Raw genomic sequence first — 25300 nt, forward strand, 5'->3', positions numbered from 1 at the left:
ATTACATTCTTTCTCTGACCTGCTAAGATCTGTCCAGCATGTTGGTTCGTGGCACACTGACCACCCTCAGGGTGGTGTTATCATTTTATACTAAGAACTACGTGTACTTTATTTACAATAATTTTCCAATACCTATCACCTGTGTTAGACACTCTGTCTCTACTCTAAACCAATCCAAAAGTGTCACTATCACAGCAGAAGATGGAGGAAAGAAGGAGAAGGACAGGACACACCCAGATTCCTCCATCTTGCCTCTTGAACCCCCATTCTAAAACCCCAAAATTCTACTTTTTTCACCCTGTGATAAATTCACTATCATTCTATCTAAACTCTTGTGGCTTGTAACAATATTTTCCTCACACAAAGTTGGTAATTGTTTCCAAGGGCTAAAATCGAAGACACAGGTGTTTTTGACTCTGTGCCAAGGTCTCTGAGCCCCCTGCCAGGGTCTCGAGTCCCCCGGGGCAGTCAGAGGAATGTCCTGGGCTCCCACACTGCTGCTCATTTCTGCTCGTTTCACGTGGAAGCAGCAGCTGGAGATGAAACAAACCCATTAGACCCCATCTAACTCCAATCAGAGGCCGGTCAGTCTAGGACTCTGGTATTTAAAACACATTTCAATTTGTTTAACCCAAATCCAGCACTGGAATTGCTCTGTGCCAGCCAGCCCATCTCTGAGCACCAGCTGGTCCCGTCCCCACCGTGCTCTGCCTTCAAACGCTGCCATCAACAATATTTTCACAGGAGCGAAGATAAAACAAATTATGGCTGAAAAAACACAGGCTCATAAATTCTTCCAGATTGAGTGTGATCTCTCTGCTTTGAAAACCCATTTGTATTCTGCAGGAGGAGGGAGCTCAGTGACTTTTACAGACTCGGGGACAGGGCTGTGCTTGGAATTAGGGCTGGGCCAGGTGGAGCAGTGGCTGTGGCTCTGGGATAGGCATGGGAGATCCCACCTGAGCTCCAGGGATTCACCTGGGCTCAGTTACTGCCTGCATCCTCTGCCTGCTGCCTTCCAGAGATGTGTAATCTGCTTTTCTTCTCTCCCACTCCAACAAACTGGAGCCACCCCCACACCCACGTGTTTTCTGTCTCTCTTGGAATAAATCCCCAGGCAGTAGCAATGCCAGAGTGGAGGAGAATCCCTTGGACACTGAACCAGCAATTGAAACCTCTTGCCCTGCTGGTTTTGTTGCTGTTTGGTTGTATTTTAATCCATTTGGGTTCTAAATCACTGGGCGTGCAGTTTCCTCTTCAAACAAAAGCAAATGGTGTTTCCAAGATAAAAAATGAGAGGAGGAGCCTCAACCGAGGTAAAAATTAGGGAAAGGACCTCGACCAAGATAAAAAATAGAAGATACAAGAATAAAACCAGGATATAAAGAGGGGAAAAGCCCAAGGTGACTTGGGTACCCCATTCCAGTGCCCTGATGTGGAGCTGTAGCTGTGGGTGCCCAGAAAATGCCCTTTCCATCACCATTCCTGCTAGAGAGAGGCTGGAATGTTCCAAGCCTCCCCTCAGTCTGTGTGTACAAGTGTTGGTGAGAGGGAGACTGCAGGGGAGGAAAAAAAAGACACAACCGGGTAACAAAAAAAGCCAATTCCTTTTTTCCCTTTCTCAAGTGCCACAATAATAAATTCTGCTGAAGCCTCGGTGCTTCCAAGTGTCTGTAGGATTCTCAGGCTAAAAAAAAAATAATCAAAGCACCCCCAGAGCCCAAGGTGCTGAGCTCCTCCTGAGCAGGGAGAGGAGCAGCAGGCACAAGAATTCCAAGGGTTCCACAGGAGCAGCATTCCAAGGGCATTTGGGTGTCCCTCTCAGGGTCACACCAGGAGTGGCTCCTGCACCTTCCACCCCAAACTCATGAACAAAGGAAGGACCATGATCCGGATCCCTCACCTGGACTCCTTCTGGGTGATGGCCAGGTAGATTTCCCAGGAACTCTCCTCTGGAATAGCCCCGTGTGGAATCAACAGACTGACGCCTGGAAAAGAGCAAGGGCAGGAATAACCCTTGGGAAGGGCAGGGCTGTCAGGGACAGGGAGCCCCACCAGAATGTTCCTCTGCACTCCTGCTTCTCATGGCAACCTCACCAGATGAAAGGAATGTAAACTATCCAAGAAAATAAAGCTGTTGCTTTCCCATCAAAGGAAAAGACATCTTATTTCCCATAAAACCTCTTGGAGGCTCTTTCCTTTTTGAAATCACACCTGATCATTGTGGGATCTCAGGGAATCTCCCCATGGAGAGGGGGATCATCCCTTTGTCCCCACTCATCCCAGCTCCTGCACCCCAGTGATCCCATCCTCCTTCCACAGCACCAGAGTGGATCAGAAGTTAACAGGGCAGTTTTAAATCTCACTCTCAGGAGAGGGGGATGTGTTTGGCATCTGCCACACGATGCAGAGCCTTGGTGAGGCACCAGCTCGATCACACTGGAATTTACAACTGCTTGGCACAGCTGATCTTACATAAAAGCAGCAAGAATTACATAAATTTCAAGTGGACCAAATACATATTTTAATAATCTAATTGATGGGACTATCATTACATAAAGTAGCTAAATATACAGTGTGAGGGAATTCTTAATTCATGCCTTAACTTCGTGCCTCTGCAATGTTCCTTCCTCAGCACAAAACCAGTCTGTGGAGAAATGAAAACATTCCCCACGTTGTGCATGCCTGGGCTGTCACTGGTATCAATCCTCTCTAAACACAAGCCGCGTTTTTTATGGTAACCTTTAAAGCACCCGTTTTGTGGGACATGAAGGATAAAGCTCTAAATCATCCAGTTCAACCAGAGAGCAGCAGATAATCCTGGAGCCACTGCTCAAATGAAAACAGAGCTGAATTTAAAGTGGATAAATATCACTAGAGCTGAAGGACGATAACACCTAGCTGGCAGTATTTGGGCTTTTTGTGCTGCCTTCTGGGGAGAGAAAATACCCAGGGTAAGGGCTGGGATTTGGGGTGATGCAAGCACAGCCCTGGGGCGCAGCTGCAGGGCTGTGACCCTGCCAGGCTCTGATCTGCTGCTCAGCTCATTCCACAACAAACAAACAACCCTGCAGGTCTGAAACACGTCCCACAAAGGCCACAAAACTCAAAAAGCATACAAAGCAGAGGAGCCACAAAGCAGAGGGAGCGTCCCAAGCGCCCAGCCTGGGACAGGGGCCCTGCTTCGGGAATCTGGGGAGGTTTTTGCTCCAAGAAAGGGGAAAAGGGGCAGGCAGGAGAGGCAGGAGCCTGGTGGGCAGTGGGGCTGTCCCTGTGTACCCCCATGGGGCAGGGGTGTGGGGCTGGAGGTGCTGCTGGAACGTGAGCCCTTTATGTAAGATCCAGCACCGACCCTTCCCGGGGAGCCTCTCCTCTGGAGCAGCATCCAAGCAAGGCACAGCTTTGATTAATGTGACTTTCATGCTGAAGACATCAAGAGAGGCAGTAATTTAAAACAGTTCAAATAGGCATAATGCCTCTTCAGTCGTCAGCCCAGGCTTCCCTCTGATCACTCGTGTCCTGTGTGGGCAACGTGCCCTACTTCCAAAATTTGCATTAACGGGGCCCCTGCTTCTTCTTTCCTGGAGAAAAATTTTAAATTTTAAATTTTTTTAAAATTCAGTTATAAAACACAACATCAGGCAGCCTAAGCTCAAATTCCTCTACGTGCTTTGACAAGCAAGGAGCCACCTGTTGTGGTGTGATGTCACGGTTTGCCTCAGAGCCTCGGATCCCTGATAATTCCCTCCCAGGTGTGTCAGTCACCTCTCCTTTCCCCTCCCAGCACTGTCTGTCATTCTGGAATTCCAGAATTGGCAGATCCAAAGGATGCCCTCTACCCCTGGGGGGCATTGGGCCATCCAGGTGTCCTTTGTCCCTTTGTCCCTCCCCTCCTGTCCCTGCTTGGTGGCTCCCTGCCCCTTCCCTGCCCCTCTCCCGGGGTTAAAGGAGCAGCAGCCACGGGCTCAGGGAGTTCTGTTGGAGCTGGTGCTGCATTCAGAGGCCTGTGGGCCAGAATAAAGCTCTGGATCCAAACCCTCCATCAGAACCGACTCCTTTCCTTCACCATCACCTTAAAGCTTCTGCACAGAGGGAAACCTGAGGAGCAGCCCCTGGTATGGGGGGAAGCTCCATCCCAGCACCACCAGAGCTCCTGCAGGCCTGGACTTGTCTGCAGTGCCCAGAGCAGCACCCAGCCAGCCCAAAGTGTCTGTGGGGTGAAACACCACACACCCAGCCAGCCCAAAGTGTCTGTGGGGTGAAACACCACACACCCAGCCAGCCCAAAGTGTCTGTGCGGTGAAACACCACACACCCAGCCAGCCCAAAGTGTCTGTGGGGTGAAACACCACACACCAGCCAGCCCAAAGTGTCTGTGGGGTGAAACACCACAGTTGTTTCTATTTGGTTCAGCACCAAGGGCCAGACAAGCTCCCATCCATATGTCCCATCCACACGTCCCATCCACAATATTGGTAATTATTCCAATAGCCACCCACCTGTGTTGGGGACCACCAAGCGTCCCCCCAGGTGCCCGAACAGGGCCGTGCTCCTCAGCTCGCTGCTGCTGGAGATGGAGGCCAGGTTCTGGATGAACATGGCCTTGTTCCTGGCCTGGAGGGTCCCAAAGGGCCTGGGGCTGCCGTGGGGGAAGGTGCCGGGGTGGGCCTTGCCGTGGAACTCGGCCCGCTCGGTGACACCCAGGGACACCATGAAGGAGCTCTGCACCTTGACCTTGATGTCGGCCAGGGGGTTGAACAGGGAGGACTCGGTCATCAGCTCCTTGTCCAGGGGGTCCTGCAGGCAGATGGGGCCGCTGTAGGTTCTGCTGACTGTCAGCTCGGGCTGCAGGGACGAGTTCAGGAGCAGGGAGTTACCTGTGGGGACAGCAGCAGGGATGGAGGGTGAGAGGAGTGAGGGATTTGTCTTTCCAAACAAGCTGGTGGATAAAACCAGCACTGGGAGAGAAAAGAAACAGTGGGAAGGATTCCACTGACTGACGAATGGAAAAAGAGATTTGCTTTCACAAATAAACTTTAGGTTTGCTGATAAATGAAATTGGACACTGAAAGATGAAAGAAACAATGGGGAAAAACCCCTACATTCCATAAGAATTAAAAATTAAAAGGGAGGGTTATACATTAGAGGGGAATCTTGTGGGATCAGGTGTTCTGGGATGTCTGAACCTCTCAAGTACCTCAGAAATGGGGAAAGAGAGAAGGGAAATGTGGCTGGAAATTGGGATAAAAAGGGAGGCTGCGTCCTCCAAAAATCTGAGAGACCCCAGGGAATGCCCCATGGCCTCTCCCTTTATTGGAATAAAGTCAAAGGACTCCTCTGTCTCCTTTTTGGACATAAACCTCTGGTGTTTGTGGATTCATTTTCCTGACAAGGGGACACCTCAACAACCCTCCCCCGTCCCCTCTGCGACCCTCCCCGAGCTCTCAGAGCCCAAAATCCCTGTTGAGTTTCGCAAACTATGAAGTGTCAGACCTTGGCCCTGTTCCTTCCAAAACACCAGGCCACGTCAGAGAGCAGAGCTGGTGCCAAGATCTGACACTTGGTGTTTGCCACACCTCAGGCAGCTCCAGAGTGCAGGAACAATCCAAGGAGGAGCCTCCTTTGGTTTGGATTCAGTTGTTGTGTTTGCCCTTTTGCCTCTCTTGTTGTTTTCTTTCCTTATATTAAACCCCACTGGGTGACAACATCTTCCTGCAGACCTTTTACACAAACCCACAGCTTCATGCCTGAGGGAAACTGGGCTGAAAGGGAGGTGGGACAGGAGTGATACAGGGAAAGACATCACAGTTACTCATTTTGAGGTGTTTTACCTCAGAAAACGCTCTGAAAAAAGTGAGGAGTGCATGGATTTAGGGCCTGAGTCCTCTGGCTGCTTGGTTTTATGGTGGGGTCTTTTTCTTTGGTTGTTTAGTTGGGTATTTTCAGAGCCTCCAGAATGAAAGGTTTTAAGCATTAAGCCAAGCAAACAATTCCCCAGACTGAAAACAAGACTCAAAGGAAAATGTTCCTGTTTGAGACAGTCATTGAGATTTACACAGCCCTAATTAAAGGTTTGGATTTAGAAATGGATGAATGAACTTCCTTCAAACGTCCTTGTCTGCCAAGCCCTTTTGCCAATTTCTTGCAAGTCATGCTTGGTGAGGAACGTCTCCAGGAAATAAAGAAACTGTAAAAACAACCCCACAAAACCCCCCCAAACAAACTCTGCAACATATTTCCCTTTTCTGAAGAGAGAACAGAGACATGGGGACACTTTCACAGCCTGCCCACGCTCCCACCCACCCACAATCAGGCAGGTCTGAGGTAGAACGGCAGCACAGAATCAATAAACATCCTGCTTCCATCCCCTCTCCCTCCCCACCTTCCTGTTCTGAGGGAATAACATTCCTGGAAACCCGAGCACTGCTTTTAGCAAAGGTTTTGTCCATATTTTATGGCACTGGTGGTGTTTTCTAGAGCTTTAGGGGTCCAGTTTTACACAAATTGATTTCCCTCAGTGCCTGTGTTACAGCAGGTTACAAAACACTTCCAGCTGGGGGTCTTGGATTAGCAGGAAAAGAATAATTCCTTTTATTGGAGTGAAGGAAAACTCTGTAACTGAGAACAGGAGGAGCTCCAGCTGTGCTGCCCGAGCTTGCTCTGATTTGGTTGCTTGGCTTTAATTTGAGTTTTCCTAAATCAGTGGAGGAGCTGGGGATTTTGGAAGGGGCATGGGGATTTTGGATGCTGGACAGCATTTCCAAAGCATCTGGAGCGTGGCCGAGGAGGATCCTGGGTTTGTGGGACAGAGCAGAGCCAATTCCAGATCCCTGTCCCTGTCCCTGGCTGCCCCAAACCCCCTCCCTGAACGCAGGCGAGCCTGAGCCGTGGGAGCTGCTCTGATTTTGTTGCTTGGCTTTAATTTGAACTTTTCCTAAATCAGTGGAGGAGCTGGGGATTTTGGATGCTGGGCAGCATTTCTAGAGCATCTGGAGCATGGCCAAGGAGGATCCTGTGTCTGTGGGACAATTCTAGGTGCCTGTCCCCACTCATCCCAGCTCCCGCACCCGTGTGATCCCATCCTCCTTCCGCAGCACCAGAGTGGATCAGAAGTTAACAGGGCCGTTTTCCACTGGGTACCACTGCAGCTAAACTGCTTTATCTCGCTCTCAGGAGAGAGGGGGGATGTGTTTGGCATCTGCCACACGATGCAGAGCCTTGGTGATGCCCTGACTCCATCAAACCCCCTCCCCAAACGCAGGCGAGCCCGAGCAGCGGGAGCTCTGCAGAGAAGAAAGGAAATCGCCGCACTAACCTTGTCTGACTGTTTTAAAATTAAAAGTCTGGAAGCCTCCCGTGAGTGCAGAGGAATCAATGACATCCACGCCGTACTCACTCTGACTGCGCCGGTACAGGGTCACCCCCAGCGCCAGCACGGCCACCGCCAGCACCGCTGCCGCCAGCCCCGAGTACAGCGCCACGTCCGCACCGCGCTCCACGTCTGCGGAGAGAGAGCGGTCAGCGACAGGGACAGGGACAGGGGACATGGGAGATGTGACAGCATGTGGGGGACATGGGGAATGTGGGGGACAAGAACTGCATCAGGGGCAGGGGACACAGGACATGGGGACATGGGGGACACAGGGGGACACAGGGGGACACAGGGGGACATGGGGGATGTGGGGGACAAGAGTTGTGTCAGGGACACGGGGACACGGGACATGGGGACATGGGGGACACGGGGATGTGGGGGATATGGGGGACACAGGGGGACATGGGGATTGTGGGGCAGATGGGGGATGTGGGGACATGGGGGACATGGGGATGTGGGGGACATGAGCTGTGTCAGGGACAGGGACATGGGGGATGTGGGGGACAAGAGCTGCATCACGGACAGGGGACACAGGACATGGGGACACAAGGGGTTGTAGGGGGATGTGGGGACATGGGAGATGTGGGGGGACAAGAGCTGTGTCAGGGACACAGGGACACGAGGGGATAGGGGAACATGGCGGCACATGGAGAACCAAGGTGGAGCTGGGCGCACGAGCAGGGGCAGCACTGGACAACAAGGGCTGAGAGAGTGAGCAGAATTCCCGATGGAGCACCCCAAACTGGAGAGCTTATTTGGGCTCAGGGATGGCTCATCCCAACCTGGAGAGCCTGTTTGGGTTTGGGGATGGATCACCCCAAGCTGGAGAGCCTGGTGGGGTTTGGGGTGAGCCATCCCCAAACTGGAGAGCCTGTTTGGGTTTGGGGAGAAGGAATTGACTGCTGTGACAGAATGACCCCAAATGAATCCTGCAATATTCCATAACTAGAATATCCCGTCCTGCTGTCCTCGATCTGCTGGGATTTGTGCACCATGGAATTAAATCCCTTGGCACGTCCCCTAGGAGGGTCCTTGGGGGGTTCCCTGAATTCCCAGCTCCAGGGTGGGAGGAGGGAGCTCAGAGCCCACCCTGGGCAGGGTCTGGGTCCTGCTGGGGGCTCCTCCAGAGCCCCAGGAACAGAAATTGGATTTTTTCATGGCCAACGAGGGCAACAAAAACTAACTGGGAAATCCAGAGTGCTCCATGTCAGGGAATGAACTGCACTGCACAGAAATAGGGTGGAAAGTTAAAACCAGCGTTTAATAAACAGCCAATTACAGAAATTACTTAATTACTGCTTGGGAGGAGGCTTCTGTTGTGCTTTTCTGCTGAAAGTCAGATAATTTCATTTTAGCTGAGTTTTGAAAACGAACGTGAAACTTCAGAGTGTTGAGATGAAAGGAACAAGCACCTCTGGGCAGCATTTCCTTGGCTCAGCACTTCCCGACAAAAAAGAAGTGTCTGAAAAGTGCCACCAGCCCCAGCTGGGTGTCCTGGGAAAGGGCTTCCAGAAGGGAAATGGCAGCACCAGGACCCCCAGTCCCTAAACCCTGAATTTCAGCTGGGCACTGCAATCCAAAGTAAAATCAAAGGTTTGGTTCAAACATCCTTGGCAGAAAACATCCCTCTCATCCCCACTCTCCTACTGGCCCCAGTCAGCCCCAACCACGAGATTCCAGCACCCAAAAGAGATGTTTGGGTATCAGTTTTACCAGAACCACTTAACCAGAAGAAATACTGAAAGAAAATATTCCTGCAAGAGTATTTTCCTACTTAGCAAGAAAATACTGCTGCATAATTTCTGCTGTATTTTCGATAATCTGCGAATAAAAAATGGTTCTGCTTTTAACACGTTCACAACTTGCTGGGAAGGAAAAAGAAAAATCACCAAATTTGCATGGAAATATCAGCTTTGGGGAGGAATCCACCTTCTGTGGCAGGTCAGGAAACCACGCTGAACAAACTTGTAAGGTTACAAAATTCAACTTCCTAGAACAATTCCATTGCCACACAGTTCCACCAAGTCAATCACTAAAAGAGAAGCATTTGTTGTTTTATTTCCCTGAAACCCTTTTTTCCCCTTTTTTTTTTTTTCCCATGAGATCCCCCCTTAAAAATGCTGTGAAGAGAATTTTAGGGTTTGCAGAGAGTGAGAAACTGGCTGACAATGTAAGAAGGGGACAGGCCAGACAGAAAAAGCAAAGAAAAAGGGGTCACAAAGGCAAACTGGAAACGTCTCAGATGGGACCAAAACCACACAAAGCCCAGTCCAAAACTCCTCTCCCCCCGCCCAGTTTTGTTCCCCAGCACCAGGTGCAGAAAGGGAAGTACAGGCAATAATTACATTTCTATTTCTTCCAATTTCCTATTCCCAAGTTGCTTTGTTGTTACAGGGAATTAATTATGAATTGCTATTGTTGAGTTAATTTCTGTGGGTAATTAGAGCAATGAATGAGGCAGGAGGAAGGAGGGGATGGATCTCCAGGAACAATTGGGGTGTTTCCCTTCCCAGAGAGAGCTCCTGGGTTTTGCACCACAAAGCATCTCTAACTCTTCCCTTTGTATCACAGCTTTAAAAAAGGAAAGTGCTGAAAATGGGAATTATCCCTCCTGCCCTGCTGGGATGATAAATGATCAAATCTGAGAGATGCAGAAATAACCTGGCAGGAAAAGCTTCCAGCCCCAGGACAGCAATGGGGGAGGATCCCAGAGCTCATCTCCTGCCCCCCCCTCACTGTAATTGCCATTTCTGCCTCTAAATCCCCTCAGGTGCTTCAGCATCTCCTTCTCCATCCATTCCCATGTCAGGCAATTCCCCTTTCCCATTTTTACACAGTTGTGCATGGGTTAAAGATGACAGGGAGGGCACGAAATCCAAAAGAATGGGAGCGGTTGGACTCGAACAAAATCTTTCTGAGGAGAAGAATTCTCTTTTCATTGACTCTGAAATATCTCCAGGGCTTGAAATTGAGCCTGGTCTATAAATTTGATGATTGAAATCTCCCGAGGGTCCTTCCCTGGAATGAGCTGGTGGTTGCTGTGTTCCCAGAGCTGCCCCATTGCCAGGAAAAGCCTCACAAACCTCAGGGGAACAGAGCTCAGAGGATCCTCCTCAGGGTTTAGTGGGGTTTTAAACAGCTTTATGCTCAAAGGGCAAAGCCAGAGTGGCTCAGTATTCCTGGAATTATTCCCATGGAACACAACTCCATGAGAAAGGAGCATTTCTTTTGGGATTTTGGTGTTTCTTTAGAAACAACCACTGGTTTGTTGTTTTTTTTTTTTTTTTCCATTAATTTTTACCTCTTTACCTTCTGATCTTTTCTTTTGGAGAATTCCTTCCACGGGAGATTAGAAATTAAGGGAAGGAGGAAGGCATGGGAATGTGGGGGAGCAGGGTGAGGTTCTGCTTTACGTTTTTTCCCAGAAGGGAACAAAGTGGAAAGCAACCAAACAAACCAGAAAAGCAAACATTTATAGTCCACCAATTATTCCTTAATGAGCTGCATCCTCCTGGCCCAGGGGTGGGAGGGACCCTGGCAGGCACCACAAATTTTATCCCTTTCTGCTCCAGGATCCATGTTTGTGGTAATTGCAGCCCATTTTTCACTCCACCTCCTGCCACTGTTACACAACATTTATTGAAAGCGCATTTGATGGTAATGAAGTTTCTATTAACTATGATTAAGTTTCATAAAGCACCTGAAGATAATTTAAGATGTTCAGGAGCAGAAAGTGAAACATTTGGTTTAGTGCATTAGGAGAGGTAATTGATTAAATTATCTCATTTCCAAGCAGAGCTTTGCAGGAGCTGTGCAGGGCCCAGCTCCAGCAGGGACGGGAGGGCTGGGAGAGGGGCAGGAGATCCCAGAGCTTCTTCCCAGGTTCTTCCCATCCCTCCCGCAGCCCCAAGTCCTTCTCCTCACTCTGGAAGCACAAGGATCATGAGTCAGGGGCTTGGGGAAGAGATCCTTCAGTGGAACAGGCTGTCCCTCAATCATCTTCATCCCTGGCTCTGATTTTGCATCCTGGAGCAGCTCCTGCTCCGTGAGCTCTGTGTCGCTGCCCTGCTGGGACTTCTGCGGCTCACAGTGACCCCGAGATGCGTTAAAGTCTCATTTCCCAGCCTGGAGGTAGAAGAAGGAGTCAGAGCTCATCTATTTTCATTCTCAAGGTTGTTTATTGTCTCTTATCTATAAAATTCTTTCTCTGGCCTGCCGAGGTCCGTTCAGCATGACAGACAGAAGCAGGGTTAAATTCCTGCTGAGGTCCCAACCCTGGCTCAGCCTGAGGCCCTTTCCATGGAGAAATTCCTGCTGATGTCCCACCCTGGCAATGCCCTACAGCCCTTTCCATGAGGAAATTCCTGCTGATGTCTCACCCTGGCACTGCTGAAGGCCCTTTCCATGAGGAAATTCCTGCTGGTATCCAACCCTGGCACAGCTTAAGGCCCTTTCCAGAGGGAAATTCCTCCTGATGTCTTACCCTGGCACAGCTTGAGGCCCTTTCCAGAGGGAAATTCCTCCTGATGTCCCACCCTGGCAATTCCCTACAGCCCTTTCCAGGGGAAATTCCTGCTGATGTCCCAACCCTGGCACAGCTCAGGGCCGTTCCCTCTCCTCCTGGCCCTTGTCCCCCTGCTCTCCTGCCCTGGTGGGGTTGGCAGAGCTGCAGGTGCAGGACAGAGCAGCCCTGAGATGATGCCAGGCACAGAAACACCCTCCAGGTGAGACAGGAGGGAGCTGAGCAGGACCAGAACTGCACCAGGAAACCCAAACTCCTGCAGAAATCCCTTTTTTCCCAATTCCAGAGGTTGATCCTGAGCTGAGCATGCCCTGAGCCAGGGCTCCCTGTCAGACAGGAATTGCTGAGGATGATCCCCTGGCTCACTGAACCTGCAGATGCTAAAGCCTCTCATAAAACCTCGGCTCCTCCTCAGCTCCTAAACAAACAACCCAAACAGCAGAGGAGATGAGGAAAATCATATTTACAATAGAAAAAAAAAAGAACTTTGGGATTTTAATTCATGAGGAGGTTTTTTATCTGAGAGGGAGAGAAAGGGAGGAAGTTGCACTTAATAAATTTACATGGAGCATATCTATCTCCTATATTGCTTCTGTCTCACTCTATAAATGAAACATTTTCTCCTCGTTTGCTGACAATATGAATATTTTATGTTGTCCATGTTTTTCTCTTCATCTTCTCTTTTTTTCTTTCTTTTTTTTTTTCCCCTTAAATCCCTATCAGGAAGTTCCTTTGCAGCAATTTCTCACTTGGTTAATTCAGGTTATTTGTTGGCTCTATTGGATGCTGTTGTTTATTTACACCTCAGCAAGAAGGAAGTTCAATACCTTGCAGTGGATCATTGGCAAAGAGACTCAGGTCAGAATTAATGATTCTTTTGTGTGTTTGATGTATGGAAAGGCTGGTGATGGGCACTTAAATTAGTTACAAGCCATAAAAATGCCCGGTTTATTCACATTTTTGTACCAAACACCCCCAATAATGGCACTTCTCTGTGTGTACATGAACACACACATCCATGTGCCCCCAGCAGATGGAAATATGGGATAAAAGGGGGGTTTTTCTATTTTTTCCCATTTTTCTGTGGGACTGCAGCTCTCAAAAATGTGCCTCCCGATCTGCCTCCCTCATGCCAAGCACTTGAGTCACCATTTATAACCTAAAACCTGCCAAAGTAATCCCTAAAGTTGGGAGACTCAGGTGGATTACGAGGCTCCTTCTCTTCATTTTAATGTTTGTGAGGATGCTCAGTTTAGAAATAACCCAGAAGATCATTGGATTTTGGCTTTGTCATTTGTTTGGATGAGGTTTTTATTTCCCTGCCCAAGGTTGGTTTTGCAGGAAAATGAGGCAGAAAAAAGACCCAGAGAGGAGGGTGAGTACTGGAGCCTGCAGTGGAGCAAACCCTTCCCTGCTGCTGGCACCAAACTGCAAAGGCAAAAGCATTTCCCATGGAAATGGAGATTCCTGCATCCAGGGGCCTCCTGGCAACAGCAGCAGCGCTGCTGGGAAAATGGAAAACAAAATGATTTGTGATTGTGCTGTGATTATCGGGGGTGCATTAGTAAAAACATGTTTGCAGGTCAGTCCCTGTGGCCCTACTTGTTTGTTTTGGTTTTGGGCACTGGGAGAAGAAATCAATAGGTTTTGAAGTCAGGAGAAATAGCTTTAAAGCAAACAGATAAAAGTAAAACAAAAAGCTCTCAAAAAAACCCCAAAACCCAAAAAAATCCTTCTCTTTTATTAAGCAAAGAGAAAGCTTTCACCTCTGCAGGAAAGAGAGAAATCCAGGCTGGCAAAACATCCAGCTGGGAATCCTGGGAGGGAATAAACACTGGGAGAACAAACATGCAGCACAGCAGTGAGGTGCTGGGGCTGTCTGGGGCCAAAGCAAACTCTGCATTGTCACAGACATCTTCTATGGAGAATCCTTTCTTTAGGATTTTTCCTCCTGAGAAGCTGAGAGGCCTCAGGAACAAAATGTAAACAATGGTTATCTGCTGTTGTGGAATGCAACAGGTGCATCTGTGATTGGCCCATGTTGGATGTTTGTAATTAATGGCCAATCACAGCCCAGCTGGCTCAGACAGAGAGCCGAGCCACAAATCTTTGTTATCATTCTTTCCTATTCTATTCTTAGCCAGCCTTCTGATGAAATCCTTTCTTCTATTCTTTTAGTATTGTTTTAATGTAATATATATCATAAAATAATAAATCAAGCCTTCTGAAACATGGAGTCAGATCCTCGTCTCTTCCCTCATCCAAGAACCCCTGTGAACACCGCCACAGAGAGACACCCCAGGAAACATCCCAGGATCAGCCCAGTCCCTGAGAGCTGAGTGAATGGCACTGCTCCCAAACCCTCTCTGGTTATTCTTTCTTAAAACACAGGGAAGGAAAAAAAATTAAATTACATTTCTGTCCTTGGACACCTTGGAGCTGTTCTGTAGCCCTGGGAATTTTAAGTGCTGGGATCCACAGCCAGAGTGCTGAGTGTTCCCTCCCTCCAAACCCCAGCAAAATCTGATTGAAGCTCTCAGCTCAGGTATCTCTGAAGCCTGAATAAATACACAGGATGCTCTCTGCCACTGGGAAAGCCTTAAAATCCCAGGCCAAAAAAAAAAAAAAAGAGAGTTCATTTTGTTTATAAGAGAAAAGGCAATGCAGAACCATAGAAACAAGGACAGAGGGCTGGTTAAACACAGCATTACAGAAAGCAGGCACATCCTTATTTACATCTCCCAGCCCTGGCACTCCTGATGGCTCCCAGGGCTGCTGTTCCACCTGACAAGGTGACAGCCCCTCCGCAGGGACGGGAGCGGGCTCAGGGCAGGGATAAACTCACAAATTCCTCCCGTGTGCGCAGCTGCAGGGCTGCTCTGCCCAGCTCCCCGTGTTTGGGGAGGGACAGCAGCAGCTTCCCAGTGCCAGATGCTTCCCAGACACTGGTTGTGAAAAATGCATGTATTTTATGATTGGCTTTTCGCAAATATTCAAATGAATATTATATGTGTTGTGTTAGAAAGTGATGCTGTATTAATTCTCTTAAGTACTGTGTTAAATATAGTTTTAGGTTTTAAAAAAATGTTAAAATAGAAACGATGCTATGTAGGATACTTTTTTTAAAGAAAGGACTCGCAGCGAGACAGCAGCCACAGGACACCTGAATCTTTCAGAGAAAAAGAATTTATTGCCCTCTTATCAGGAGAAACGAACTCCTTCCCACCTCGAAGGCGCTGTCAGGATCCAGAGGAAGAAGCTGACACTGACCAGACAGAATCCTGTGTTTGAATGGAATTTATGCATCATGTATGAGGTGTATGAATATGCAACAGGCTGTTGTTTTTAAGGGTTAATCCTTTGTTAACGTGGGTCCTTTTTCGGGCTAATGCTGCCCAGAAAAAAATAGCCAGACTGTCCGTAACTCTTTGTATTTGTTGTCTCATATTGTCCTTATTCAAATTGTCCAAATTATTATTACTCTAATTGTATTACTATTTTTATAACCATTTTATTACTATTAAACTTTTAAAACTTTAAAAACAAGTGATTGGCGTTTTTCACACTGGTGAAGGGCAAACCCTTTCCCAGGGAGCTGCAGCTCTGCCTGGTTTAGCTCCTGCTGAAGGCAGCAGAAGGAGAAAACTCCGACCTTGACCGGCGCCTGCACCCGCAGCTCTCCCGGGGGCTTTGCCATTTGCTTGCAAGGAAAGGCTGAGGAGCACATTTGGTTATGGAGGTTGGGGCGCAAAACCCCCCTGGATTTGGGATTTTAGCATCGCCTGATCATTCACAGGCAGAGAACGAGCGACACAAATCCAGAGACCAGGAAGATTTCAAACTCCGCACGGAAAACCGGGAAACCAGAGAACCACGTCTGTTGTGTTGTGATTTCAGGGTTTACTACACAACCTCGGATCCCTCCCCTGATAATTCCCTCCCAGGAGTGTCAGTCACCTCTCCTTTCCCCTCCCAGCACTGTCTGTCATTCTGGAATTCCAGAATTGGCAGATCCAAAGGATGCCCTCTACCCCCGGGGGGCATTGGGCCATCCAGGTGTCCTTTGTCCCTTTGTCCCTCCCCTCCTGTCCCTGCTTGGTGGCTCCCGGCCCCTTCCCTGCCCCTCTCCCCGGGGTTCAAAGGAGCAGCAGCCACGGGCTCAGGGAGTTCTGTTGGAGCTGGTGCTGCATTCAGAGGCCTGTGGGCCAGAATAAAGCTCTGGATCCAAACCCTGCATCAGAACCGACTCCTTTCCTTCACCATCTCCTTAAAGCTTCTGCACAGAGGGAAACCTGAGGAGCAGCCCCTGGTATGGGGGGAAGCTCCATCCCAGCACCACCAGAGCTCCTGCAGGCCTGGACTTGTCTGCAGTGCCCAGAGCAGCACCCAGCCAGCCCAAAGTGTCTGTGGGGTGAAACACCACACACCCAGCCAGCCCAAAGTGTCTGTGGGGTGAAACACCACACACCCAGCCAGCCCAAAGTGTCTGTGGGGTGAAACACCATAGTTGCCACTATTCGGTTCAGCACCAAGGGCCAGACAAGCTCAGGCCCGTCCCGTACGCAATATTGGTAATTATTCTAATCCCTTTTCACAGGAATAGCTCTGACACAGGATTCCCAACCTCACAGGTTCCCTGGCTTTCAGCCCACCCCTCAGGCCATCCCCAAGCCCATCCCCAGCTCACCTTGGATGCAGAGCCCCTCGGTGCAGTTCTCGGACTCCTGGCTCAGCCCCTCGCAGTGCTTGCCGCCGTTGCGGGGCGCGGGCGCGGCGCACTCCCGCACGCGCAGGTGCTCGCACTCGGGGCTGCACACCGACCACTCGCTCCACACCTCCCAGCTGCCGTCCACTGCCCGGGGCAAACACAGTCAGCAGCTCCTGCAGCAGCGCTTGTTTCATCTCTCCCCTCCATAATTCCATGTCTAACACACTCCTAAGCAAACTTTCGCGAGATAAATAATGCTTGTTACGATGTTCTCAGCTTGGGTTTCTGTGTTTCTCTTTCTGGTGTTGTTAACATCAGCTCCTCCTCTCTGCGCCAAACCCAGACCCCCACCCACATCCCTGATTTCTCCCCCTGGGCCCTGAGCTGTCTTGGCAGGGTTTTGGGGGTCCCAGGTGAGAGGAATAGTGGATTTGTCTTTCCAAACAAGCTGTGGGTCTGCTGGTAGATAAAACCAGCACTGGGAGACAAAAGAAACAATGGGAAGGATTCCACTGATTGATGAATGGGAAAATATATTTGCTTTTACAAATAAACTTTAGGTTTGCTGATAAATGAAGTTAGACATTAACGGGGAAGAAAAACCCCTAAATTCTGTAAGAATTAAAAATTAAAGGGGAGGGTTATACATTAGAGGGGAATCTTCAGGATCAGGTGTTTCCAGAAGTCTGAATATCTCAAGTACCTCAGCCAATGGGGGAAAACCCCTAAATTCAGTAAGAATTAAAAATGAAAAGGGAAGGTTATACATTAGAGGGGAATCTTTGGGATCAGGTGTTCTGGGGACTCTGAACCTCTCAAGTACCTCAGCCAGTGGGAAAAGAGAGAAGGGAAATGTGGCTGGAAATTGGGATAAAAAGGGAAGCCGCATCCTCCAAAAAACTGAGAGACCCTAGGGAATGCCACATGGCCTCTCCCTTTATTGGAATAAAGTCAAAGGACTCCTCTGTCTCCTTTTTGGACATAGACCTCTGGTGTTTGTGGATTAATTTTCCCAACACAGGGTAAGATCCAGCCTGCCCACAGGTGCCTAGCATTGCACCCACACCCACACCCAGACCAGGCTGGGCCAAAATACGGCCGCATTTCCCATTCCCTTCCCAATTCCCTGCTGCTGTTTCCCACCGAAAGCTGAGGTCCCCGTAGCCCTCCCTGGGCAGGGACTCACCGGGGCAGAGGGAGGTGCAGGTGATTTTCTGCACAGACATGCCCTCGCAGAAGGCTCCCCCGTTGAGGGGCGCGGGGTTGGTGCAGGTGCGCGAGCGTTTCTGCCAGCCCCGGCCGCAGCGCGCGTTGCAGCTGGACCACTCCGTCCACGAGGACCAGCCCCCGTTCACTGCAAAACACCAACGTGGGAGGGGGGCTGAGGGGCTGGGGGGCTGTACCAGAGCCCCCCAACACCAATCCCAAACCCATCCCAGTGGAAAGGGCTTGGCTGGGTGTAGCAGTTCGCTTGGATGTTCACTGGTAGCAGCAGGCAGGCAAGGAGACTCCACACGGCTTCTGAGGGTGCTGATTAAAACACCAACATGTGAGGGGGCTGAGGGGCTGTGCCAGAGCCCCCCAGAACCAAACCCAAACCCATCCCAGCAGGAAGGGCTTGGCTGGGTGTAGCAGTTCGTTTGGAGGGTCCCCGGGGAGTCTCTGATGGTAGCAGCAGGCAGGCAAGGAGACTCCACATGGATTCTGAGGGTGCTAATTAGATGAGGGTGCTAATTATTGGGGGTCCCATCCCTGCGAGCAGCATGGTTTCTGAGGGAGAAGGGGGGAAGAGGGAGGGAGGGGGAGAGAGGGAGAGCCTAGGGGGAAAAGGGCCAAGAGAGATTCTGATCTCCCTCGCACAGCTTAACAGGGAGATTCAAGGTGGGCGCAGAATAAGCCTTGGGCCAATGGGATTACAGATCCTCCCGTGATACTTCAGGGGAGGATCACAGGCTTGGAATAAACATTTTCGAGGGATGAGACAGAGCATACCATTTAAATAAAATGTAACACCACAATTCACCCTTTTTTTTTGTTAGAAAGAAAAGATGAAGATGAGTAAGTGCCCCTCACAGCTTAACAGGGAGATTCAAAGTGGGCGCAGAATAAGCCTTGGGCCAATGGGATTACAGATCCGTGATGCTTCAGGGGATGATCACAGGCTTGGAATAAACATTTCAGAGGGGTGACACAGAGCAAACCATTTAACTAAAGTGTGACACCACAACCGGGCGATCCCGCGTGTGCCAGGTTCGAATCAGCGATAACAGCGCGAATCAAAGCGGGGCACAGCCACCTCTGCCCCCCAGCCCTGTCACTGACCATAGACCACCACGGTGGCTGACAGGCTCCTCCTCTTGGCCACGATGTTGGCAGCCATGCAGGTGTAGTTGCCCGAGTCAGAGAGGCGCGCCTGGCGGATGATGAGGTTGTGGTCGGCCCTGGTGTCGATGTTCTCGTCCAGGTTGGAATCGATGGGCTCCTCGTTCTTCAGCCACTCCACCTGGCAGGGAGGAGCACAGGAAAACATGGAGCAGGCCAAAGGCACCTCAAGACCTCGTTAATTGGGTGGGGAAATGCTTCCTTTGGCTGGTAACTTTTTCACCAAGGAACATGGAATAAAATCTCAGCCGAGAGAGAGAATAGGAAATTCTCCCAAAGATATTTTTACATATTGCTCCTGCTGCACCATGCACTGGATGTTCAAACACTTGGACAACTACCAGTTCTATAAAACAGATAATAAGCATTATCAATCCCACTTTTTTTTGTGAAGAAACAGGAAGATGAAATTGCCTGACACGGCACACAGAGGAAGAGCCGAGTCATCATCACATATTCCCAGCTGACACAAACACCCTGAGAACAGAGGCCATTAGTGTTTGCTGCCACGGTCCATAAACCCCCTGAAATGCTGTGTACGATGTGTTCCAATCCATCTTCTCCAGTTCACCTCCCAACGGCTCTGAGCACGCCCAGGAATCGCCCGCAAGGCGCCTTTCCTCTCGAAACATTAACAGAAAATGGTTAAGGCATGGCAAGCTGCTGTCACAGGAGAGCAAAATTAAAAATAGAAATAAAATCAACGAATTCTATTAAAAGACCAAAGAGCAGGGGGCTGTTTTAACAGCTTTTCTAGATCTGGAGGAGCTCTGGCTGTGGCCTGCAGTCAAACTCCCTTCCCCACTCTGTTCAGATGAATAACCTTGTTTAGCAACTTGTGGAAGGACTTGGAACTTTGTGGTAATGAGCTTATGGCTGTGGTAGCTGCAGGCATTCATTAGCACTCAGCTCTGCGCAGATGGGCTGCAATTTGTACATTTTCCAGTTCCTAAACAAATCTGCAAACGCTGACCATCAAAGCCAATTACGTTTGGTGCCAGGCAGCAGATTCCCCTCCGCAGCAGCACTCCCGGTTTTGCTGGGATGGATCCAGCCCTGCACATCCCAGCCAAGGGCTGCAAACTCACCTGGAAAAGGCTCCAGGTCTGGGGCACCTCATCCCACACGGTGGCTGTGGAGTTAAATCGTGATTTGACACATCTGTGCAAATGTGAGTTGCCTGAGGGTGAGGTTCAGCACCACACGTTTCACACCAAAAATGGGGGAGAATCCAGCTCTGTGATCCCTTTGCCATCTCTCTGTCCTCCTGTATCCAACCCTCCCTCCCAGCCAGGGAACACTTCCCCTGTGCCTGCAGGAGCCTGGGCACAGCCTGGGACCAAGCAGCTGCGCTAAATCCAGCCATGCCAAACCTTTGCCTGGACAAAATACCTGGGAGTGAGTTCCAGCCATGCCAAACCTTTGCCTGGACAAAATACCTGGGAGTGAGTTCCAGCCATGCCAAACCTTTTCCAGCCACGCCAAACGTCTCCCTGGACAATATCCCTGGGAGTGAGTTCCATCCATTCCAAACCTTTCCTTGGGCAAAATACCTGGGAGTTCCAGCCATGCCAGACCTTTCCCTGGATAAAACCCCCGGGAGCGAGTTCCAGCCATTTCAGACTTTTCCCTGGACAAAACCCCTGGGAGTGAGTTCCAGCCATGCCAAAACTTTCCCTGGACAAAATACCCGGGAGTTCCAGCCAAGCCAAACCTTTCCCTGGATAAAACCCCTGGGAGTGAGTTTCAGCCATGCCAAACCTTTGCCTGGACAAAATCCCTGGGAGTTCCAGCCATGCCAGACCTTCCCCTGGACAAAATCTCTGGGATTGTGTTCCAGCCATGCCAAACCTGTCTTTGGGCAATATTCCTGAGAGTGAGTTCCAGCCATGCCAAATCTTTTCCAGCCATGCCAAACCTCTCCCTGGACAACATCCTTGGGAGTTCCAACCATGCCAAACCTTTCCCTGGACAAAATCCCTGGTAGTTCCAGCCATGCCAAACCCTTCCCTGGACAAAATCCCCTGGATTTTGTTCCCTTTCCCTGTGGTCTAAAGACACGAAGAACAACCAGCTAATCCACTGACTATTCAGTTCCCCTTCTGCAGTTAACCTTAACAGTAATTATCCGAGGGGGCTTCAGCAAAGAAATTAGGAATTCAATTTAAATTATGGAGCAACCACACGGGCATAAATCAAGTGACAGGAGTTCGATGCTGAACACACTTTATGTGCAGTGAAATGGGCAGAGAAATGACAAACACAGCCAGCATTCCCCGAGTTCATTATTTCACAAGTGTGTTTGTAAATGTTGACTCTCCTCAGGCCAGGGGATTTCTGGGTGGTGAGAGGGGTTCAAGGGCCCCATTCCTGTCAGCCTCACCCTCGGAGGGAGCACACGCTGATCCTGTGTGTGCTGAGCCTGGGAATGTGGGGTTTGATGAGCAGAAAACATTAAAACATTTACATTAAACCGTGCATTTCAAAGAACGATGATGCCAGCAAAGGGAGAACATTAAGCAGACAGAACATAAACACCAAAGTGTTGGGACGTGAGATCAAACCCTGATTTGTCAGGGAGGATTGCACTGCCAGTGCTCCCCTTATCCCAGCCCCCCTTTCCCTGAGAAAATCAGGTTTATCCAAGGCCATCCCCTGCTCTGCCTCAGCAGATGGAGGCTTTCAAAGATGGAGAACCAAGGGATGGATTTATGGGATAAAAATACATTTAAAGGAGTCGTGATGACAAAAGATGTTTGTCACTGGCAGGGATGTAACCTTTGGGAAACTTCAGCCCCCGCACAAACACTCACAAAGCAACCAGGGAAAATAAAAACAGCAAATAACCTAAAACATCTCCCCACTGGGATGAATGATGGGGTCTGGACTGCAGTGTCTGAAGAGCAACTCCAAACTCCTCAGAATTTCACTTCCCTCACCATGGAGGTCACAGAGTTGCTCGTACCAGAATTAAAATACTTTTCCTTTTAAGAATTATTCTGATGATCTGGAACCAGACTTTTAACCTGCTATAAAATGCTGGAAGTTTGTAGAAAAAGATCTGGGTGGTTTTTTTCCCTCTGAAATTCAATCTGTTCAGAATTGACCCCCCCTCCCCAGTTTCACAAACACTCACAAAGCAACCAGGGAAAATAAAAACAGCCAAGAACCTAAAACATTTCCCCACTGGGATGAATGATGGGGTCTGGACTGCAGTGTCTGAAGAACAGCTCCAAACTCCTCAGAATTTCACTTCCCTCACCATGGAGGTCACATAGTTGCTTGTACCAGAATTAAAATACTTTTCCTTTTAAGAATTATTCTGATGGTCTGGAACCAGACTTTTAACCTGCTATAAAATGCTGGAAGTTTGTAGAAAAAGATCTGGGTGTTTTTTTTCCTCTGAAATTCAATCTGCTCAGAATTAACCCCCTGTCCCCAGTTTCCAAGGAGGGCTGATCACATCAGGACCTGCAGCTCTGGGGCACCAGGATTAACTGGGCCCCTCCCTGGGTGGCAGCAGCCCAATTAGCATCATCATAAATTTGTCCCAGTTACAGAAAGCAATTACCACAGACCAGCTTATGGCATTATCAGAGTAAAATCAGCTCAACACCCCAGAGCCTGGGCAGATTATGGGAGTTAGAGAACTCTTCTCCCTGAAAAACAAAGCTTATCCCAACCCATCCACTAAGAGTTCCTCACCAGTCGCTCTGATGGACATTCAAACATCCCAAGAGCTGGGACTGAACTTTTGGCTCTTTTTGGTGACCTTGTTTGAGATTCCGGCCAGATTTAACACAAGAGGCAGCTCCCAGCCCTTGTGGGCATGGTGGTAATTTGGGAGGTCAGCAGACTGTTTAGCCTGGAGAAGAGGAGGAACACAAACCCCATGAGGAATGTTTGAAGGAGCTGGGGCTGTTTATCCTGGAGACGAGGAGGCTCAGAGGTGCCCTTATTGCTCTCTACACCTTCCTGAAGGGAGCTTGGAGACAGGTGGGGTTGGTCTCTTCCACCAGGCAGCACTGACAGAACCAAGGACACAGCCTCAAACTGCGTCAGGGAAGGGATCACAGAATCAAAGAATCCCAGAATCCCAGAACCCCAGAGTCCCAGAATCACAGAATTCCAGAATGATGAGGTTGGAAGAGACCTCTGAGATCATCGAGTCCAACCTGTGCCCTGACACCTCACCCAGACTATAGCACCCAGTGCCATGTCCAGGCTTTTTTTAAATACATCCAGAGATGGTGATTCCACCACCTCCCTGGGAAGAGCATTCCAGTACTTTATTATTCTTTGGGTGAAAAATTTCTTCCTAATATCCAACCTACACCTTCCCTGAGGTAGCTTGAGGCTGTGTCCTCTGCTTTTGTCAGTGCTGCCTGGTGGAAGAGACCAACAGGTTGGATATTAGGAAGAAATTTTTCACCAAAAGAATAATAAAGCACTGGAATGCCCTTCCCAGGGAGGTGGTGGAATCACCATCTCTGGATGTGTTTAAAAAACGCCTGGACATGGCACTGGGTGCTATAGTCTGGGTGAGGTGTCAGGGCACAGGTTGGACTGGATGATCTCAGAGGTCTCTTCCAACCTCATCATTCTGTGATTCTGGGATTCTGGGATTCTGGGATTCTGTGACAAAGGGCCTCCTGTCCCTGCTTTGGCATTTTCCTCTGCTGCCCTTTAAACACAGCCTGTGCTTTCCCCATGGCCAGTCCCAGACACATCCACGCCCCAGAGAAGGCAGTGGCAGTGCCAGCTCCTCCTCAGGGGACAGCCAATGGCTTCCTGACCCCAGGGAAAAGTAAAAGCTCCGGGTTTGAGATGGGGAAGGTGGCTCAGGACAGCACAAAGGGCTCTTGTTCCACTCCATGGTGATGTTTTCCTCTCTCTCTCTCAGGTGGAAAAGCAGCAAAAACCTGCTAACCCTCCTCTAACATGGAACTCCTGCTCCTAAAAATTCAGGCTGGAGGAATGTTCCTCGCTGTTGCAGCTGGAATTAGGATGGGGATGGGCAGGGCAGGTCCCCCCTTTGTCACACTTTCATCCTCTTTTCCACCCTGAGACTCAAAACCAGGAGGGGAAGCCTCCACCAGCACGAATCTCTGGGAGGTTTAACACCAACCCAAGGGCTGCACACACTCCTCTCTGCCTTTATTATTGTGATTTTATCAACACCATCGCAAGCCATTAATCCTGTGCCAGAACCCCTCAGAACAGCCCGAGCAGGTCAGCTGTACCTGCTGCATTCTTTTTAAATTAATCCACTGAGGGAACTCTGCTCTTGAATCATTTAATCGCAGCTCTGTCACACCAGGCTGGTAAGCATATTTTTCCTTCATTAGATTGAATATATAATCTCATTACAGGCATCTGACACGCTGACTAACCCATAAATCAGCTGGAGGAGGCTCTGCTCCGAGGGGATGCACTTGGTGGTGGCCACAGGGATCAGCTGAGACCTCCAGGGCTGCCCATGCCCATTTCTGGGGTTCAGCTGACACCTCCAGGGCTGCCCATGCCCCTTTCTGGGGTTCAGCTGACACCTCCAGGGCTTCCCATGCCCATTTCTGGGGTTTTTCTCCCACTGCAGGGCAGGCAGGGAGGGTTTGCTGCCCAAACCTCCCCCAGCAAGGGGAGAAATCCTCGTTTGAGCTCCTCCTCAGAGCTCTGGAAATTTACCTCTTGTTTTAATTACGCTTGCCTCTGTTGGGGTTTTTTTTTTTTTAAATCTTGTTCTCAATTTCTTATAAAAATGGCAACTCTGCTTTTATTTTTAGGGTCTGGTTCTGTAAGGTGGGGAGCTGACCCTGAGCTGTGCTCCAGACTTGCGCTGAGGCTTTTGGCACTCCTCAAGTCTGAAGCCTTTTATAAAAAGCTTAAAATATTAGCAGGTGTTCATTAGGAAAATTAACCCACAAACACCAGAGGTTTATGTCCAAAAAGGAGACAGAGGAGTCCTTTGACTTTATTCCAATCAAGGCAGAGGCCATGGGGCATTCCCCTGGGGTCTCTCAAGTTTTGGAGGATGCAGCCTCCCTTTTTATCCCAATTTCCAGCCACATTTCCCTTCCTCTTTCCCCATTTCTGAGGTACTTGAGAGGTTCAGACTTCCCAGAACACCTGATCCCAAAGATTTCCCAATGAATAACCCTCCCTTTTCAATTTTTAATTTTTCTGAATTGGGTTTTTTCTGGGTACTTGAGAGGTTCAAACTTCCCAGAACACCTGATCCCAAAGATTTCCGCTCTAATGCATGACCCTCCTTTTAATTATTAATTATGGAATTTAGGGGTTTTTCTTCCCCATTGTT

General features: G+C 49.4%; 1 protein-coding gene across 1 annotated transcript in view; it reads right to left on the bottom strand.

The window, feature by feature from the left end:
• LOC115912681 (netrin receptor UNC5D-like) overlaps positions 1-25300 on the bottom strand; it is a 103292-nt gene that overhangs the window by 15929 nt on the left and 62063 nt on the right. Inside the window, 6 exon segments of the mRNA XM_030964337.1 lie at positions 1904-1988; positions 4500-4877; positions 7316-7501; positions 16582-16746; positions 17789-17956; positions 18925-19105. Coding sequence (XP_030820197.1) covers positions 1904-1988; positions 4500-4877; positions 7316-7501; positions 16582-16746; positions 17789-17956; positions 18925-19105 — 1163 coding nt within the window.

Source organism: Camarhynchus parvulus, chromosome 22, assembly GCF_901933205.1.
Source record: "Camarhynchus parvulus chromosome 22, STF_HiC, whole genome shotgun sequence".
Classification (NCBI taxonomy): Eukaryota; Metazoa; Chordata; class Aves; order Passeriformes; family Thraupidae; genus Camarhynchus; species Camarhynchus parvulus.